Below are 20,179 nucleotides of genomic sequence, written 5' to 3'. Positions count from 1 at the left end.
AACGTTCCTTTAAACCCTTTAGCCAAATCTAGCGGCTATTTCACCGCCCTCATATAAGTGCCTGATAAACTTATGTGACAGATAGTATATCCAGACATTGTGAAACGAGTCCTAAGTGTAACAATAGCGACTGTCTTAGAATTAACTGGGCTGATTGATCATTGTTTAGGAATGAAGGATAAACATTAACACTGATGGCGTATATAGGTATACATGTGACACGGGTGACGAAACTATGACCATATTTGTGACGTCAGATTACAGATTTATTAATCACGTGTTATTGATGCACACGTCCCCATCCCTTTATTATTATTTTTATTTTAAATACCGTTGCCCCACACTAAGATTTTCTACAGTATCGTAGGGGCGCTTACTAACATACAAGTTCATATATGCACATGACACTCAAACCCGGAACAACAAGTTGTGGATCACTCAAAGAGTTGCTCCGTGCGAGAGTCGAATCCGCTACACGTTGCACCGCAGCCAGTTGCCCAGCCACCGCGTGAACTGTGCAGTCAAATCTGGGTTTAAACTTTTCAGCAAGTACCTAGGTAACTGCATGGACTGTCATGCTTGTTCTATTCTAAGCTAAACGTTGCTAGGGCTAGCTTACATACTTAGTATTTCATAATTATGACTAACTTATTGTATAAAGTACAGTTTTATAACGTGACTACAGAAAGGAAGGAAATTAAAGGTCATACGGAGGCCAACGAAATATAGTTTACCTTCCTGATATTTAGTACGCAATTGTTACCTTGACTGAACTGAGTTCATAATTGGCCTCTAAACGTCCTTAAGTTGGAGACCTCTTTTCTCACGAAGTCAAAGACAAAATTATTTATTTCAAATAGACCGCGAAGGCACTTTTGAACGTCAGAGCAAATATTACAATATACCTAATAGAAGAAATGTCTGTCTGTCGGTCAATCCATCCTCCAAGAAACTCCGTAAGTTACTCTTTTTTAATCAGGTTTACAATTATGTGAAAAAAATTAACACCATTCAGTCGAAGAGATCGAATAAGACAATAACCATAAGGACAGTAAAATAATACAGTCTGGAGCTGACCAGTCCCAGTTGACAGCGCCCGTTCACGAACATGACACGTACACCAGCACCGCCCAACTCAACCATGTTGCAGGGAATCGAGCGATCCAATGCTCGTGCGACCGCCCCAATGAGACCTTTGGGTGAGCATGACAACTCCAAGCTGAAACAAATGCAGTTAATTACAGGGCTCTCACATTTACAATAAGTTTAAGAAAAAGAGACTCCTTAGAATCTCATCCATAGATTTTTTTATGTCACAACAGCAGACGTATCGCCTGCTGGTAAGCAATCGCCGCCGCCCATGGACACCCGAAACACTAGTGGCGTTACGAATTTAAGGGTTATTGGGGAATAAGGTATAGGAAAGATTAGGAAGGGAGAATCAATCTGATAAAGTGATAGACAATTAATTAACATCCAGGATGTCATCACTACATAGCGACGTCTTAGATTAAAAAACTAGAAAGTGTAAAACAAGTAATTTTTCAGGAGGAAGAAAAAACTGTGTGCTTTAAAATTTTTGTATGGCGATTTTTATGTTTTTTAATGAATTTATACGGAAATTTAACCCTCTTTAATATCCAGAATCTGTTCGTTGCTTTAAGATTATTATCCGAAATGCATAAAACCGCTGCGAGGTTTTCTTCCTAGAAACGCATGAGCAAAAATGCATTCCGAGGTTTTTACTCTAAGGCGACGATAGTATAAAACAAAGTCGCTTTTTCTGTCCCTATTTCCCTTTGTATGCTTAAATCTTTAAAACTACGCAACAGATTTTGATGCGGATCTTTTAATAGATAGAGTGATTCAAGAGGAAGGTTTATGTGTATAATAACATTAATTAATTAGTAGAGAAATATTGTTATTTTTGAGGTTTCTAATGTGCATGATGTCGTTAATTATCTTTTTTTTTCGGTTACATTGCAAATGCAGGCTGACGAGATTTGTCAAAATAATGTTCTAATTATTTGTATACATTGAAAAGTTCTCGTGTCTATCTCTTATGGATATCCCACAATAAATTTTTATTGTCATTTATTTTTTACCACCAATAATGTCTAATTTTCGAAGCGATTTTAACCAATATAATAGCTTAAATGATCCTTTACAGCACAAGATTTAAATGAATATTTTCGAAGATATTACAGATTCAAAATTGCGGGAGGGCCGGCCGGGGCGCCCGCCTGTAATGTAATAATTGTTTTTAAAAGTAAATAAGTAATGTAGGTATGAGTGTGGCAGGAAATCTTCATGGTATAGGGAAAGGGGAATTGTATTACTCCAAATATAACGCGTGCGGCCGTGCGGGCCACTGACAGTACCTACCTAATGAATAAATCAAAACTACTGGATCGATTTTAATCATTTTTTCAGTGACATAGACTATATTTTTTTAGGGAACACGCTGGTAAACGAGCAGACGGACCTCCTGATGGTAAGCAATTGCCGCCGCCCATGGACACTTGAAACATCAGAGGCGTCACAAGTGCGTTGCCAGCCTTTTGCGGGTTAGGAATTTAAGGGTTGTTGGGGAATCGGGGATTGGTGCCAAGGCATGGCTCTCCCACACTTAATATTTTATACCCGTGCGAAGCCAGAGCGGGCCACTATGTTTTTTATATGCAACGTTTACAGTTTTAAGTATTTTGACGATATTTTCAACCAATTTACTAGACTAGAAAAGCTAAGAAAAAAAGATTCCGTATTGAACTAAACTACGACCAACCTCTTCGATCTCGAAGCCGTTTCACAAGCATGGGGTTTATGGTAAACACCAACTTTAGAAGAGAACCTTTATTTAGTAGTAAACAACATATTCTATTATATAAAAATAAGTTCAGTTTTCCTTCCTGACGCTATAGGCTATAACTCCAGAACACACGAACCGATTTCCACGGTTTTGCATTCGTTGGAAAGGTCTCGGCTTCGTGAAGTTTATAGCAAATTAAATTCAGGAAAAATAATAATAAGAGAAATGCAGGAAAACAGGGAAAATCATTGATGGTTTGCTAGTTATGTATATTTCTGCTGATAACGCGGATGGTTGCAGTCAATTAATATTAAGAAACTTTGAAATTGTACCCTATAGCGAGAGGCGCGGCTTGCATTACGTGGAACTAATTACATAGGCAAAGAACTGTTTTATTTTGTAAACAGATGACTTATTAATTTAGAGGGATTAATAGCTATGACATTATGTTAGTGGAAATCATTAAAAATCAGCACTCACGTGCAAACGATAGGCTACCTAATCAGACACTGATTGCGATCAACTGAATTCATCTAAAGCTAAAATCTAAGCAATTAAATTAATGTAAACTGAAGATAATTGTTGTGCGTATGAAGCTATTTAGGGTTTTTCCTTTAGGTAGGTCGTGAATACCTATCCGGGGTATGTGTTACAAGCGTCGTAAGGGCCGATAGGGAAGAACAAAGATTTCTTACTTTAGGCATTTGATAGAGACTGGTCAGCAGCGCTCTGTTTAAACTGAACCTTTTGAAATGCAACCTCATCCCGCCTGATTATGATAAACCCATGTGGAGGGGCCCGTAGTCTATCAGCGGTCGGTCACGGACTTGACGATACCTACCTGTCTCATACTTGTAGTGCATACTTATAAATGACAACTTGATTCCTCCTAGTCCTTTCCATCATCGAACCACCAGACAATCGGCGAGGCGTCACCGTTTCATGGTGGATATCCCACCCACTCGCACGAAGCGCTTCGCTTCAAGCTTCCTTGTGCGAACTGCTAGGGAGTGGAACTCCTTGCCGGAGTCTGTGTTTCCTGATGGGTATAACCTTGGTGTCTTCAAAGCCCGAGTGAATAGGTTGCTTATGGGCAGACGTGCTTCATCGCCGCATCATCACTTACCAGCAGGCGAGATAGCGGCCAAACGTCGGCCCATTGAACATAAAAAAAAATGAAGAAGGACGTGGGCTGGCTCACAAGTCATGCTCGCGAGCGGGTGCCTTCTGCTGGAGCAGGTCGGCTCGCTCATCTGGTAGTGGGTTGATCCAGTAAAGCCAGTGTAATTCATGTAATGTAGTATTGTGTATTGTATATGGATAATTGTATGGTAAAATTAGCGGTTAGTGTAGCATGTAATATATTTGTATTATCGACTGTAAAACTATTTATAACTAATTGTATGACTAGGGCATGGACTCGAGTCCGTGGAAATCAAATTATTCTACATAGTCTGGCCATGTTACACGAAAAATAAAAAAAATATTACATTTAAATTTCGAATATATTATTTTTAGTTTTTGTACAATATTTTGCAATATTACAGTAGTACAATATTTGGCGACATTAAAATGGAGTAGGATGATAAAGGGAACCGAATCGCTGTGATTGCATTACACAAAGTAGGTATGGATCCAAATGCAATTTTTAAAACTCTCCATACACTTGGTATTAGTAAGGCTATTAAAATGTACAATGAGACTTCCTCTGTTTGTGACAGAAAAAGATCTGACCGTCCACGTAGTGTTCGTACGAAAAAGGTGGTCAAAGCAGTAAGGGAAAGAATTCGAAGAAATCCTGTCCGAAAGCAAAAGATTTTATCTCGGGAAATGAAGATAGCACCTAGAACTATGTCGCGTATTTTAAAAGATGACTTAGGACTTACAGCCTATAAGAGGCGCACTGGTCATTTCTTACTGATAAAATAATTCAAAGAAGAATAGGGTGGTAAAATAGAAACAACTACTGAAGCGCAAAGAGAGGTCACAGAAAAACTTTGTTTACGGATGAGAAATTTTTTACAATTAAGCAACATTTTAACAAACAAAATGACTGTATTTATGATCAAAGCTCTAAGGAAGCTTCCCAAATTAATCGACAGAGTGCTGTGTTGGTAGTGTCGACTTTAGTGATGGTTTGGTGTGGTGTTAGCTATGAAGGAGTGACTGAGCCATATTTTTCTGAAAAAAGTATCAAAACATCGGCACAAGTGTATCAAGATACCATTCTTGAGAAGGTAGTTAAGCCTCTTAACATCACCATGTTCAATAACCAAGTATGGTCCTTCCAGCAAGACTCGGCGCCGGGTCATAAAGCTCGGTCCACGCAGTCTTGGTTGGAAGCTATCGTCTAGTCCCGATCTTAATCCACTGGATTATGATTTATGGTCAGTTTTAGAGAGTACAGCTTGTTCTAAACGCCATGATAATTTGGAGTCCCTAAAACAATCTATACGATTGGCAGTGAAGAATTTTCCCATGGAAAGAGTGCGTGCTTCTATTGATAACTGGCCTCAACGTTTAAAGGACTGTATTGTAGACCACTTTAAATAAGCTTTTTATATTTTTAGGTAATTGTTGTATATTAATGTATTAAATAACACACTGTCAAAGTAATAAATGTTATTTGCAGATATATATATGTTTTTGCTTTATTTCAATATTTATGGCAAGACTAGGTATATAAAAAAAGAAGTAGGACGTATTAAACGTTATATTATTATCAATATTGACGTACATTACGGAATCATAAAACCTGCAACTCTGCTGTCTTTTTTGACACTTTAGTTGATAAGTTAATTAATATTGATCAATGGGTGTACTGATAGTGGGAATCAAATTAGAAAATTATCATGTTAAGGCGATGCTCCGATGCACAATTATTAATCTATAATATAAAAATAACTCGGGTTTTCCTTCCTGACGCTATAACTCCAGAACGCACGAACCGATTTCCACGGTTTTACATTCTTTGGAAAGGTCTCGGGCTCCGTGAGGTCTATCGCATAGAAAGTTCAGAAAAAATTCAATAGAAAAGCAGGAAAATAGGGGAAATCATTGATGGCGAAACGGAGTTCGTTGGATTTGCTAGTTATACATAAGTGAGTATGACTAAAACGTTGGTACCACCACCAACTTTTAACGAGGAGTAGTACCGTTCCTGCTTCTGCTTAAAAGTACCACTATTACCACGGGGTGGGCCCTGGGTTAATTAGTACTTAAGGGCACAGCTAAGGGTCTAACAGTCTCTCTCGCCTCACCCAAGGCGGGAGAAGCCACTGGATTTAAAAAAGGCTAGATACACCTAACTATCTATCTAAATTTGATTATGCTAGTGCAGACCGGGGTCTTTCAAGATGGTGGTCACAGAGGTCAACAGGTGGACAACGATAATTGGAATCAAAAAGAAATTTAACAAGAACCTGTCATCGCGATTCTTTGCTGGCGATCAATGAAACAAACCCCACAGATTAATGCCAGTGTACCCTACCTAGGCGTAGCAACTAATAGCAATATAATTTATCTGCCAACAAAATGACGGGGTTCCCGATACTGAATACAAATAAAACCACAAACCAAAGCAAATTTCAAACAGGTAGGTAATTGGCTTGGCTCCCCATATAAGGTTTTAGTTTATTGAACTGTGTAATGAAATGAAAATAGAAAACTATATAGAAAAGTTGGGAATTCCACATTTAGAAATCTGAGCCGGATAGCCAGTACCTATTAACAAAAATTGATAACGAATGACGGATCAAAATATATCATATTGTCGGCAAACGTTAACAGAATCGTTTATTTATTTATCTTATCGTGTTAATTAATTGATTTTGATCTCTATAGTAATTGTGATTAGATTCTAATCCGCGAACAAGTTCAAATAGTAGCTGTGGTTTCGGCAGCAGGCAGTGGTTGCGAAGATGTTGGTGAAGACAGGCTTGTTTTTGTTATTGGTGACGGTACTGCAGGTAGGTACAATACTAGATCTACTAGATATACTAGATCTAGGCATTTGGATACCGGTCTGTTAGTACAAGAAGTTGTGTTGTGCTAAAGGGTTTACCCGTGGTTTACACCCTCTCCCTATTATATGGGGCTTTTCTTTGATGGGGTAAATTATCCAATGGCTTCTCCCGCCTGGGTGAGGCGAGAAGGAGTGTCAAACTCTTACTGTCTACTCCTGCTATTTAAACCGAAGCCCCGGTAGCCCGCAGCTCCGGCTTGGCGTAAAGGTGGGAGTTACATTGTAAAAGTGTACCTCCTATTATAAAGTGGCTTAAAATACGTTGAAAAGTAACTCTTAATAGAAATCCACTTGCGAAATTTAGTATAATTTAATTTCAAATTGGATATTTTAATTTTACAGGTATCAGCACGCTACGCCGGTGTGCAACCTGACTTCATCGAGAATGTAATCAAACACGGTAAGTACCTAAAATAATTAGATATTGTTCAAGTTAAACCAAAGAACCTACAGGCTTAAGAAGGATTTTAAAACTCTTAAAATATTAAGGCGGTAGAGCCTGTTTTACCATTTCTGATTAGTTCCCTAAGTTATCTGTTGGCTGTAACTGCTACAAACTTTGAATAAAGCTCCATCTACATTTTAGATCTGTAACTAACGTCGAACCTGTTATGTTCTTGTTCTTTTTTTAACTTTTCTTTCTTCTTGCAGAGGAGGAAGCCGTACTTTCAGGCTCTCGTATCGTGTCTGGCTGGGAGGCAGAGCCCGGCCAGCACCCTCACCATGCTGCTCTCCGAATGGTGGACCCTACTGGCAGTGTGAGTGCCTGCGGAGGATCCATCGCGTCCAGGGAATGGGTCATCACCGCAGCTCATTGTACTGCTGGGTATGTAAAAAAATATAATTATTAGTCATTTTGACGTGAGTGTGAAAATGAAGAAACATTTTTGTGAAGTTCTTAGAATCTAAAAATATAGGGACTCGAGGACTTGGTGGTGACTATAGCTTAAGGTAAATAAAGGGTATATAGTAAAGGTTCATGACAGGTCGTTGAATAGGTTGTTGTTGTTATAAATAAATTATAGGCATTACCTACGTTGACGCCAGTAGGTAATATTATTGTGTATCTATTTAAATACATAACTTCATACATTTTGTTCAATGAGGGTAGGAAAAACTATAGAGAGTCATCTTACTGCGATCTTCCCAATATTCTTTCTTGTCAGTGTTACCAGATGAAATTATCTTTTTACCCAACTTGCTATAAAATCGAAGATTCTCAAAGTTCAACGTAGCACAATCATAAGGCTAATTTAAAAACAGAACAGAGTGCCCACAGTGTCTTGTTTTTCTACTTTACGATCATATTTCTTAATATTTATGTGTTCTAACCAGCCCTTTACGTTTCCAGCCGTGTAACTATAGTAGTCCGCGGAGGCGTGGTCTCGCTCACCAATCCGGAGTACATCAGCGAGTCCACCGAGTACTACAACCATCCGCTGTATGATAACAGCAAACCCACTGTTGTACAACACCACGATATCGGTCTTGTCAAGCTTCAGAGCCCTGTCACATACAGCTGTAAGATAACTCTATGTGTTTATTTATTTCTTATATAAAACATAAACTTCACTTGATGAATTATGTACCTACCTCTATCTAGATTGGTAGTGGGTAACAGTTGTTAATGAAAAACAATACTTGATTAATGTAATTGGCTCTTGCATCAGTGTATCAAAAACGTTTTCTACTTTGAATACTCGTGAACCATCAATTCCCTATAACGTACCTAGAGATGCTGTTTTACTTTCATTAATTATAATTTTTATTTTGACAGTCCGTCTGCAACGTATCCGCATTCAGCCGAGAGCTGACGCGTACCGCAACTATGAAGGCGCATTGGTCTATGCCAGTGGACACGGCAGGACATGGACTGGAGGTTAGTATCGTCTGCATAAAAATGGAAAAGGAAAGAAAAATATTTTCATATAAATACATAGCCAATAGGTATTAACTTAGTGTGTTTAAATTATGTAGGTATCCACGTACAATAAAACAAATACATATTGCCTTTAAATGAGGCAAATAATTTATAAAATACAATTTTAGTTATTTTAATTAGATAGTAGGACTATTATATCGCGATACGCAGTTTTGTCTCAATAGATAATCATAACATCTTTATCTTTTGCAGGAATTGATAGACGTGTAATAGGTTTAGGCATTGTGTATTAGGTTCACATTGCTGGGTAAAAACACTAACATAATTGAATGTTTATCGTCAGAGCCTAGTCAACACAGATCTCTATCTAATGTTTCGCACAATTTATTAATTACTGCGGTAGGAAGTGCTATCAATATTGATCTGATAAAAGATAAGTCAAAAACAAACTAATCTACGTTAAAAAACCAGAAGTTAGCTAATGTCTAATTTTGTAAAGATAAATAAAACATGCACAATACTTTTTAAAGATAAAAATATATTTAATGTGCCGTGTGCGACTACAGATCACGAAGTTGATTTCATAACTCAATAGCGGTGAATAGTGTTTGAACAACTTTAACTTCGCCTCCTAGCTTACGATGATTTGATATTTCGATAAAAAGTACATTTTTACCATTCATAAGTATAAATATTATAACACATTTTTTACACCAGAACATTTAACGTAATATTTTCTCAATACTAGGCGCTACTACCGAGGTGCTGCGATGGGTGTACCTGACTGCAATCTCGAACCAGGCCTGCGGCAGCACCTTCACGAGTGGCATCATCATCGAGACTTCTATCTGCGCCAGATTCTACAATGTTACCTCTCAATCTACATGCCAGGTAATCATTCTATCATGTGACGCATCTGGACGCTTAGTATGAGTTTGTTTTACGTTTAACGAGATCGAATTGAGAGCGCATTCAGTTGGCTTTGATTGGTTGGTTCATTCGAGCCGGCTAATCAGAACGCCGAACGCGCTCTCGTTTCGTTTTCGTTAAGCGTAAAGCAAACTGGTACTAAGGGTTCTGATGATATAAGTTCTAACGACACACGGTGATGTCAAAGATGTAGGGGAAATATATTTGCCTCACCCCAATGAAGACGAGTTCTACGATAAATGAAATCCACTGCCTCTTTAGCTTAGTTGTGTCGGTATTTGTCGATAGTAGAGTCGTTGGTTTATTTTTATTGATTAATTTTTTTTCATGTTCTCAGGGAGACAGCGGTGGTCCACTTGTGCACGTTGGTTCTGACGGAGTTCCGACTCTCATCGGTGTGACCTCCTTCGTAGCTGGTGGAGACTTCGGTTGTCACTCTGGCCTTCCCGCCGGTAATATTCTTTTTCTTATTTTCAGCTGCTACTACAATATCTAATTTAAATTGTGATTTGAATATTAATATAATGTCTCTTTTCAGGTTTCATTCGTCCGGGACCTTACCTTAATTGGTTTGAACAAGTTACTGGCATTGATTTTGAAAATCTAGTTGAAGTTGAACCCACTACTCCTACAACTCCCGCCCCTAGTCCTACAACTCCCGAAGATCGTCCTACAATTCCCGACGAGGGTCCCACTGTTCGTCCTACAACTCCCGAAGATCGTCCTACAATTCCCGACGATGGTCCCACTGATCGTCCTACAATTCCCGACGATGGTCCCACTGTTGTTCCTACAATTCCCGACGATGGTCCCACTGTTGTTCCTACAATTCCCGACGATGGTCCCACTGATCGTCCTACAATTCCCGACGATGTTCCCACTGTTCGTCCTACAAGTTCTATCCCCGATTTTACAACCTCTTGGCCAGTTCGACCGACTACTGAAGACTATCAAACTGTCGCAACAACTCCCAATGACGATGAAGGCTCTGGTGGAGACGATGGCGATGATTGTTCCGATTCCGATGAAGACGATGAACTATCTGAACTTCTTAAACGTCTTGAAGTTAAAGTTAAAGTCAAGGTTAGGTTCGATAAATACAAACACAAGCAAGAGACAGATAAGGTTGTAGAAGTTAAGAAACATCATTAAATATTAATTTAATTTCGAAACTGATTTGCTATGCGTAATGAGACGAAGTAATTTTTTGATATTTCTGACATTTTACTGAGTGAACAACATCTTTTTATTGTTAGAAATAATAAAATAAAAATGTAAGTTCTTTAAGCAAAGCAATGTATCAAAGTCAGAATGCTTTTACTGAAGTTATTTATTACCACTACGATATATTTTCAATACAAAATAAAGCGAATATAATACAGAAAAATTATATTTTTTATTTCCTTTTCCTATAGTTTATTACTTTTAATATTCCCTGATTCCATACTTTGATTTATAAAGCTAGCAACACTCACATGAATGTGTCATCCTATTAAATCACTAAGTTCTGTCTTTTACGTCATTCACAAAGTATTGGAATCTCAAGCATGTAATTCTTGTAATTATAACATACAATTTATGAATAAACATTCCTTTTTGAAATGAAATGGAGAGGCCAAATGTTAAAGGTAAGTCTTGAATCCCGTTATATTGCATTAAACATTGTGTGAAATTAATATTTACGTATGTTTTGTATTTAGAATCTGTCATGAGAAGTGTGTGGGCGATTCTTATAAGTTATCATGGTTTATCTTTTGTTTGTCCTGCCTCGCCTTGTTTAACTTAACTTTAACTTACTGCACATCAAGTTGCAATAAAGTTATACTCGAAAAAAATGTAAATAGAACTTTAAAAAGTGTTTTAAAATGTTTCCTTAGCTGACAATCGCAATGTTTACATCCGTATTTTACTTTTGAAGGATAAATTAATATTTGTATAAAACCTTGTTATAATAAAGTTATTAGAAAGGTATTAGATGTTCAGGGCCATTTGAGAAAATTCAAGGATTGAAAAAAATAGTTTTGAAGAAAACATAACTTGTTGGTTTAAGACAGAACTAAGTTAATTTATTCTATGAATAACAATTATTGTACGGAACTGGTTTTTTTGCGTAACTAAGGATTGTTAAAGGTCTGTCAAGTTAAATAATAATATTGTTACATATTTAATAACCCATATAGCTAAATGGTTACTGAAATTGTAACCGTAAACTTAGAATATTAGGAAACATTAAATACTTTTATTAGCATTATTTAAAACGGCCTGTTTCATGTGATTTTGAAGATAACCATTTCGTGATGAGTTCCATAACCATTGATTTTCCAGTCCACAGTATTGAAGACTTGATTGCCAAAATATAGAAAAAAATCTTGTTGGTCTTAATTTTTTTTAATAATGAATTAGTCATGTACCATGTGATTCAGTAATTAAAACAGGCTACAGGTTATAGTATAATCACATCAATATTTGAAAACTAAACTAGATCAAGCTGATACTTCATCACATATTATTAACCAAACATGTTCGCAGGTCATAGACAGTTATAATCTCTTTTAACAATCCTCTTTTGTATGGTTTCATTTAATTTTATACCTCATCTTAAATTTACTTTATGAAGGTTTTACATTTTTTTTAAATATTGTTTGAATCAGATATTCTCTTATTTTAATACCCCTTAATAGAAGGTATATAAGGTATTAACATCAGTGACTTATGAATCAGGGAGTGACACATGATAAACTTTAAGGAAAAATTGTGAGGATGATTATTATTTGAATGTCATTTGTATCCCTTATTTATTTCACCATGATTTTATACATTGTTAGTTAATTTAAAAGAATTGATTGAATAGATCAAATCTAAGTTTTTTAGCTTTGTTTTTAAAGAAGTACAGACTGGTATCAGGGTGGGAAAGGATGATGGAAATGAATTGAAAATTGTCCGATGGGAGTTGGTAGAGTTCTTTTTTTATATATATATGTATTAAAAAAATAGTTTAATTCCCAAGGACTCGAGTCCGTGCCCTTGTCTTTATGACAACCTGTGAAATGTCAGTTGGTAGTGAATTAGAGACAGAGTACAGAGTGTCACCTTGTATATGTCTTTAGCTTCCTCAAGATGATATTGGAAGAGTTGATTGAAACTGAATGTGTGGCCCTTATAAGTGCTGATGATGTATAAATCGCGCGTCTTTGGAGTGAGCTAGGACGTGTGGAGTTTGAACCTCCAGTTACCTGACTCACACGACGAAACACAACACAAGCGTTGTTTCACGCTAGTTTTCTTTGAGGCCGTGGTGTCACTCCGGTCGAGCCGGCCCATTCGTGTCAAAGCATAGCTCTCCCACATTTGAAATGTGTTGCAAAATTAAAGGTATTATAATTATAATTTGTGTTGTAGAGTCCCCCGGATGTGCAGGCTGCTTGAATGATATCGGTGACGATGACTACGTGTCCGCACTCAACCAAGACTGGCATAAAGACTGTTTTCGGTAAGTTTACAAATTTTTATGAATATTATAAGTATAAAAAACATCTTAAAAAATTCAATAAAAACATATCCGTATTTTAACATTAGTCATTCAGTCCATTCAGCGTAGTCTATTTTAACCAACTGCAATTTGCAAGGAAATTATTGTTTTTTTGCTTTTGACCCAAATGGCTGGGCTCTGGCCTTGGTGGTCTAACGGCTCTTTATTAAATTGAAATGAAAAAATATTAATGTACAATGTGATAGGATAGATTTCTAACCCGTTAAGGCTGAGTACTACATCTAATTTTAATGACAATAAAATTATATGGCGGGTTGAAACACCAATTGAAAATATTGAAAAATAGCGAAATTATTTTTTATTTTTATTATTATAGAAAATTTTTTTTCTCACGAAAACATCAAACATATGAAAAGAGTAATTAATTAGTTAGCTAATGCCCAGTTTCTGAGTTACTTTTATCGACAGTTTATCTATTCGTTTGCACTATTGATTTGATAACCTACGAATGTGCGTTTCTGAACAACGTAATGTCAGTTAAACTCCGAATAAACTTCGATTAACTTAACTGGCCAATGCTCGCCGTTTATCGGTTCCATAACTATTTGACGTTTCATTCTGTGACATAAGCTACATAAACTTTTTTGTTTATACGTATTATTTAAAACTATTATCAGTGAAAACTAAATATTTTAACAATATATTAGCATCATGAATACCAGCAGTTCATCAAAATCTGATGTGGAAGTACTGGAGTTAATTTCGAATATATCAGTACCCCGAAACTTAACTCTAACTCAATGATATTATATACTAGCTTCCGCCCGCGACTCCGTCCGCGCGGATGTCGGTCTCGCGTGGAAGTTTTATTTCTCCATTTTGAGTAACTCTGGCAAAGACATCTTATCTATTGATTGGAACCAAATACGTCGAGGCCCATAATAATTAAGGAGATCCCTCTATTAGAGGTACTGCTGTTGAGCTCGCGTTCTGTAGAATAAAACTGAAAAATAAAGATTTTTTTCTACGTATTTTTTTAAGGATAAAAAGTATCCAATTTTATGCCCAAGATAGTAAGGTATATGATATAGATAGGCATACCAAGTTTCATCGAAATCGAACCGTTAGTTTTCACGTGATGCCTGAACATACAGACATACAGACAGATGGCAGACATATTTGGGTTTGGTATCGATCCAGTAACAACCCCTGCAATTATTTTTTTCAATATTTTCAATGTACAGAATTGACCCTTCTACAGATTTATTATATGTAAAGATAATTGGTAAAACCTCATTGCTCTAACTCCTAATGAGTTTGATAGTATATTTTTTAAAGAACTGTCAGTGATGTTGTTCATGCAGCCGCTGTATATATAATTATTGTAAATAATAAAGAAAACTATTTGTGGCCACACATCTAATAATAATTAAATTATTATAAAATATTTCATAATAATTTACAACTAATTTAATTGATAAAATTAATTTTAGTCGATACTTTTTTATGAGACCCATCTAGTGGCGTAATAAGGAACTAGCTATCGGTTTCATAGTTATAGAACGGCTCTTCGCGCATTCAGAAACGCAAGAATAGGTAACCTAGGTTTATCTTTTCCATAACTTTATTGAATCGATAGTTAGTGACAGTATAACTGATACCTTCAGAAACCGGGCATAAGTTTATTAGCTACCGTTTGTAGTATTTTTGTTTCTACGACGCATACATTTGATATCACATAAAGTGAAAAAAATATTAAAATAGCCATAATTTTTAGGGGGAGAGGTGAACCCTCTCCTCCCTCCTCCCGTATTATTTTTTTTTGTCGATAAAATTAGATGTAGTACTCAGCCTTAACGGGTTAGAAGTCTCACCCCTATCACATTGTATTATGTAACATGTTAAAAATAATAATAAATAATATTAAACTCGCGGTTTACTAACCATGGGATAAAATAAATACCTATAATGTAAAAATGAGCAACGAAACGTGAAGCTAATGTGTACTACAGTAACGATAGAGTGCTAATATTAGAAATAATATAATTTTAACAGGAAAATATTATCTGTATATGTAGGGAGAAGCTCTGACCAAGTCATGGCTAACCACAATTTTTAATAGGTCCGATCCCTATAAACCGGCGCAATCAGACCAACATCCCCCATACTTGGGTGGTTTGCCATAATCTCCGCACTTAGCAGGCGGGTTTGAGACTTGAAGACCACATTTTAAAAGGTACAGGTTTGTTAGAGAGCGTTGCTGCCCGGTCTTTATTAAACGTGTAATCGTTTTAACTGTGGGAGAGCCATGCTTCGGCATGAATGGGCCGGTTCGACCACAGTGATACCACGGCCTCATAGAAACCGACGTGAAACAACGCTTGCCTTGTGTGAGTGAGGTTACCGGATTATTCCCTTTTCCAATCCCCGATTCCCCAACAACCCTTAAATTCCTAACCCCCAAAAGGCTAGCAACGCACTTGTAACGCTTCTGGTGTTTCGGGTGTTCGTGTCCAGCGGGAAGTGAGCGGGGATCGCTTACCATCAGGTGATCCATCTACTCGTTTACCGGCTTTATAACATAATAAAATCCTTAATCGGTTCTAATGACCCCTGCGTACAGAGTAGGGGTGACAAATGTATTAAATATTATACCGTCACCACATTGTACAAGCAATCAATAAGCCCCTAATAATAGACTTTTGATAGAACTCAAGTGCTTAGTTAGAGGTCGACCTAAAATCTATTTGTAGGTCGAAAACCTTACAAATCTAATAGCATAGGACGTTTCTATCATCTATCATTTTTATCTTTCTAAGCGGACTGCCCTAATTGCACACAACAAATAAATATAGGGTTCAATTCTATTCAGACTTTATTATTATTACAGAGAATAATGAATTTTGAGTCCAAAAGTCAAAAGTCGAAAAAAGGCAAACCATTTATTCCATTACATTGATTTGAAAATGATTATCTTTTGAAACGTCAACAAATAAAGAAATAATTAATAGTCTGTCAGTAAAGCTAGGTGCAATTTGTTTGATTTTGAACATGGCAACCATTCGAACCTCAAACAATGAGGCTGTCAAAGAATTATTTATAGAATATGATGCGTAAACGTGTAGATAAGAGTGAAAATAACAAAACAACAATTATTCACAATTTCTCAGTATTAACATAAATTCACCGCATTCATCGTACTTAGTGCGATCATAGATAACGTGTGATCCTTACATAGCTACCTATTTTTATAATGTGGAACAAAGGACAGTCGGTTTCGTCTGTGTGCGATATACTCAGAAACTACTGAACAAGTTTTCATTCAAATTCTCCCTGTGAATAGGAATTTTTGAAGGAGTTTTAAGTGCAGCGAGGGTATGGAAAATTTGTAAGAACATAGAATAAAACCATTTCTTCAGAACTTTTCCTATATTATGTCAAATAGTAGGCCATTATCCCTTTTATTAGCAATACGTGATTTTATGGCGCGCAGTTTTACGTCATAGGGGTGAGTTCTGGAAGAAGGAGGTCGTATTTTATAGCTTTCTATTTATACCCCGTTGGTAATAGGTTTCAATTAAGTAAATAAGTGTAAGATTAGATAATCTACTTTTGCGGACAACGTAACAGGTTACCGGGGCTCCGGCTCAATGCAAGAGAATGAACGGGGTGGTTTTTAGTCACTAAGAGTCTGATACTCCCTTTCGCCTCAGCGGGAGAAGTCGTTGGATGATTGGGATGCTCTGTCCAGATATTCCTGGTTATTTTGTTTGCGTTTTTGCTGGTATTATTCAGTGCTTGCCTAAATAAATATTTTTATTTTCTGTGGCGATATATTTATTTCTTATTTAATTATCGTAAGTGACAAAAATGATTCTAGAACTGTGTTGGTCAGTATAATAATTGTTGGTACGATATTTTAAGTTTTTTAGCAGAGGTGTATGTAAACTTATTCGTCACTGAAATAGTATCTGAAAGATATTGGAAATAGAATAACAGAAAACCTACATGATGAATGATAAAAACCGTTAGACATTACAAAGGAAAAGAAAACCATTTCTATCTCATACACATTTCATAAATCTATGTCACGAAAATAAGGGTATAAATAACAAAATGTCTAGCCCAGCAGGACCTTAAAAGCGTACATTGACCCCAAACTGCTACCGACAAAAGACAATGATTGGAGAAAAACATGGAACATTTTCCCAGACTAGTTCCTCATGAACTTGAGCATTTTACGAACGGATAAACTTCGGGATTATTGGCCTAAGTTTTGTTATATTTTTGCTGCTAGCTGCCAAATGTTTTCGCTCGTGTCGCGTCTACAAAGGTCGCCTAAGGTTCTTGGCCTTGATCGCTGTGTAAGTTGCCAAGATTGTTAAGTTTAAGTTTTGATATAATTCGTAATTGTTATAGTCTTGTTCATTTTCAATAACTTATATGTATAGTACAAGAAAGGGGTTAGTTTAAGTGTTAGCACTTAAACTAACGCTAAGTCACTTTTAATAAAGTGGCAGTTTTGGGAGTGATTGGTGAAGACGGCCATAACATAAATCAGTACGCCTTTTTTTAATCATCCATTGGCTTCTCTCGCCTTGGACGAGGTGAAAGGGAGTGTCAGAATCTTATTGACTAAAAACCACCCCGTTCCTACTCCTGCTTTTCGAGCTGGAGCCCCGGTAGACCCGCTAGGTAGTCCGCAGCAAATCAGTACGCATATGTACTGATTTATCGAAAATCTGTAAACAATACCGCCTTCCGAGCAGGAGTTGAAACTGTTTGTCTGACACTCCATCTCGCATACTCACGTAAGGCGGGAGGAGTCATTTGATGATTTTCCCACCTAAAAAGGGGTAGTTGAAATGTTACAAAGAATACTAAACCTTATTTCACTTACATTTATTATCGTGTTTTCTTTAACACTGGCTATTTTGACATAGGTGTTCAGTTTGCGATGCCCTGCTATCGACGTGGTATGATTCATTTGATGATATTCCCACCTAAAAAGGGTTGAAATGTTACAAAGAATACTAAACCTTATTTCACTTGTATTTACTATCGTGTTTTCTTTAACACTGGCTATTTTGATTTTGATCAGGTGTTCAGTTTGCGATGCCCTGCTATCAACGTGGTACTTCGAGAAGGCGGGCCTGCTGTTTTGTCAGACTGACTACTGGGCGCGGTATGGAGAGAGCTGCCAACAATGTGCACAGGTACTTATTTAGTTCTTTATAGATTAGAGGGACAAATGAACAGACGGATTACCTGATGGTAAGCAATAGGTGCCAACCTATGGGCAACTGCAACACTAGAGGAGTTAGAAGTGTATTTCGAGGCGTTTATTTAGACGTCAATGACATACGGTGAAGCAAAATATCTTGAGAAAATCTGAACTGTGCAAGTGTGCATGATCAACAAATTGTTGTTTCGGGTCTGAGTGTCATGTGTATGTGAACTTGTATGTTTGTAAACGCAACCACAACACAGGAGAAAATGCTAATGGGACGTAAAGTTTCTTTTTAAAAAAGAGGAGTAGAAGAAGTGGAGGAAAACCTTATAATATCTATTTATAAGTTTGAAATCTCCAACCCGCATAGAGCAAGCATAGTGATTGAAGTCATTGACTGCCAATAGAAAACTGTTGAAGGCAAATCCTCCGCTAACGTCGCGTCGGTCACCGGTGACCACCACGGCGTTCAATGTGTTGATGTTCAAACTTTATAAGAAGAGGCATTTGTTCAGTGGCAAGAGGGATTTGTTTTCATTAGCTTTTTTTTTATTAAACACGCCGGTAATCGAGCAGACATATTACCTGATGGTAAGCAATCGCCGCCGCCCATGGACACTTGAAACACCAGTGGCGTTACAAGTGCGTTGCCGGCTTTTTGGGAATTAGGAATTTAAGGGTTGTTGTTCGGGAATCGGGGATGGGGAAGATTGGGAAGGGGGAATTGGGCCTCCGGTAACCTCACTTACACAACGCAAGCGTTGTTTCACGTCGGTTTTCTGTGAGGCCGTGGTATTACTCCGGTCGAGCCGGCCCATTCGTGCCGAAGCATGGCTCTCCCACACTTAGCTGTGGCCACTTATAAGCTGTTCATATGATGTGTTGTGTAGGTGATAACGGGTCCGGTGATGGCGGCGGGCGAGCACCGCTTCCACCCGGAGTGCTTCGCGTGCGTGGCGTGCGGCGCGCACATCGAGGACGGGGAGCCCTACGCGCTGCTCGAGCGCTCCAACTTGTACTGGTCGGTATAACTGTATTCATTATTTATTTACCTACTAGCTGTCCCGGCAAACTTCGTACCGCCTTAAACATTTTTTTTACGTAAAAAACATTACTTTTTAAAAGAGTAACGATAGAGTTTCTTGCTCGTTCTTCTCCATTCGAAGCTACACTTTGGAACGAGCGCCTAGCTTCACTGACAGACAGACTGACGGACAATTCAATTTGACGTTTCAAAAGTGCCTTATTTAGGATTAATTGAAATAAATGCTTTGACTTTGACTTTGACTTCACCTTTTAGACTCACCCTGGACTTGCACAAATAATTCAACACCCAAAGTTAGCCAAATCGGTCTACCCATTCTCAAGGTTTAGCTAGACTAACGATCAGCAATTGATTTTTATATATAGAGATGTATATTTATTTTAAAGACATGTTTTTTTTTATACTGTTGAAAAAAAACTGTTAAAAAAGCCTATTTTTTTTGTGATAAAAAAGTTTGTCATAACCAACATGACAGACTTTTGTTTGTTATGTAAATTATGTTTGTTTTTAAAATACTATTTTGTCATGGTTCTTTTTTTTATATGTAGTTTCCTGTAGTCGGTTGTTAGAAACAGATGCCTATCTGTTTCTAACGATAGAGGCACTCAAAACTGCCTATGTGGCTTATTGGAAACTAGCTACTTCCGCGCGGTTTCACCCGCTCTGCTTGGCTCCTATCGGTCATAGCGTAATGTTTTAGCGTATAGCCTTCCCCGATAAATGCACTATTCAACACAAAAAGAATTGTACAAATCGGACCAGTAGTTCC

At 37.3% G+C, this 20,179-nt stretch overlaps 2 protein-coding genes across 4 annotated transcripts in view; both read left to right on the top strand.

The window, feature by feature from the left end:
• The first annotated feature begins 6,662 nt into the window (after positions 1-6,662).
• LOC118275009 (collagenase) lies at positions 6,663-11,032 on the top strand. Of its 2 annotated transcripts, XM_050697080.1 has the most exons (9): positions 6,663-6,777; positions 7,176-7,233; positions 7,485-7,659; positions 8,185-8,354; positions 8,611-8,712; positions 9,464-9,606; positions 9,983-10,097; positions 10,184-10,285; positions 10,361-11,032. In XM_050697080.1, exons 1-9 carry the CDS (start codon positions 6,730-6,732, stop codon positions 10,795-10,797), a joined length of 1,350 nt encoding a protein of 449 aa, XP_050553037.1. In that variant the 5' UTR covers positions 6,663-6,729; the 3' UTR covers positions 10,798-11,032. The 2 variants fall into 2 exon arrangements, with proteins under 2 accessions (XP_050553037.1, XP_050553036.1); XM_050697079.1 differs by having other exon boundaries at positions 6,664-6,777; positions 10,184-11,032.
• An 84-nt stretch (positions 11,033-11,116) lies between these two features.
• Positions 11,117-20,179, top strand: part of LOC118274692 (LIM domain kinase 1) — a 28,198-nt gene continuing 19,135 nt past the window's right edge. For both annotated transcript variants that reach the window (XM_050697057.1, XM_050697056.1), the window contains exons 1-4: positions 11,117-11,273; positions 13,045-13,135; positions 18,237-18,351; positions 19,256-19,386. In XM_050697057.1, coding sequence (XP_050553014.1) covers positions 11,252-11,273; positions 13,045-13,135; positions 18,237-18,351; positions 19,256-19,386 — 359 coding nt within the window. In that variant the 5' untranslated portion in view covers positions 11,117-11,251. The remainder of the gene's footprint in view (positions 11,274-13,044; positions 13,136-18,236; positions 18,352-19,255; positions 19,387-20,179) is intronic.

This window comes from Spodoptera frugiperda, chromosome 11, assembly GCF_023101765.2.
Source record: "Spodoptera frugiperda isolate SF20-4 chromosome 11, AGI-APGP_CSIRO_Sfru_2.0, whole genome shotgun sequence".
NCBI classification, from domain to species: domain Eukaryota; kingdom Metazoa; phylum Arthropoda; class Insecta; order Lepidoptera; family Noctuidae; genus Spodoptera; species Spodoptera frugiperda.
Note: the sequence above shows the minus strand (reverse complement) of the source record. Positions and strands in the feature narration are given on the sequence as shown.

What these genes read in the sequence shown, in the direction of transcription:
- LOC118275009 (XM_050697079.1), top strand. Translation starts at nt 6,730, where the DNA reads ATGTTGGTGAAGACAGGCTTGTTTTTGTTATTGGTGACGGTACTGCAG. An exon ending in GAGCCCTGTCACATACAGCT is followed by an intron (nt 8,355 to 8,610) that starts GTAAGATAACTC and finishes TTATTTTGACAG; the next exon opens with TCCGTCTGCAACGTATCCGC. An exon ending in TCACTCTGGCCTTCCCGCCG is followed by an intron (nt 10,098 to 10,183) that starts GTAATATTCTTT and finishes GTCTCTTTTCAG; the next exon opens with GTTTCATTCGTCCGGGACCT.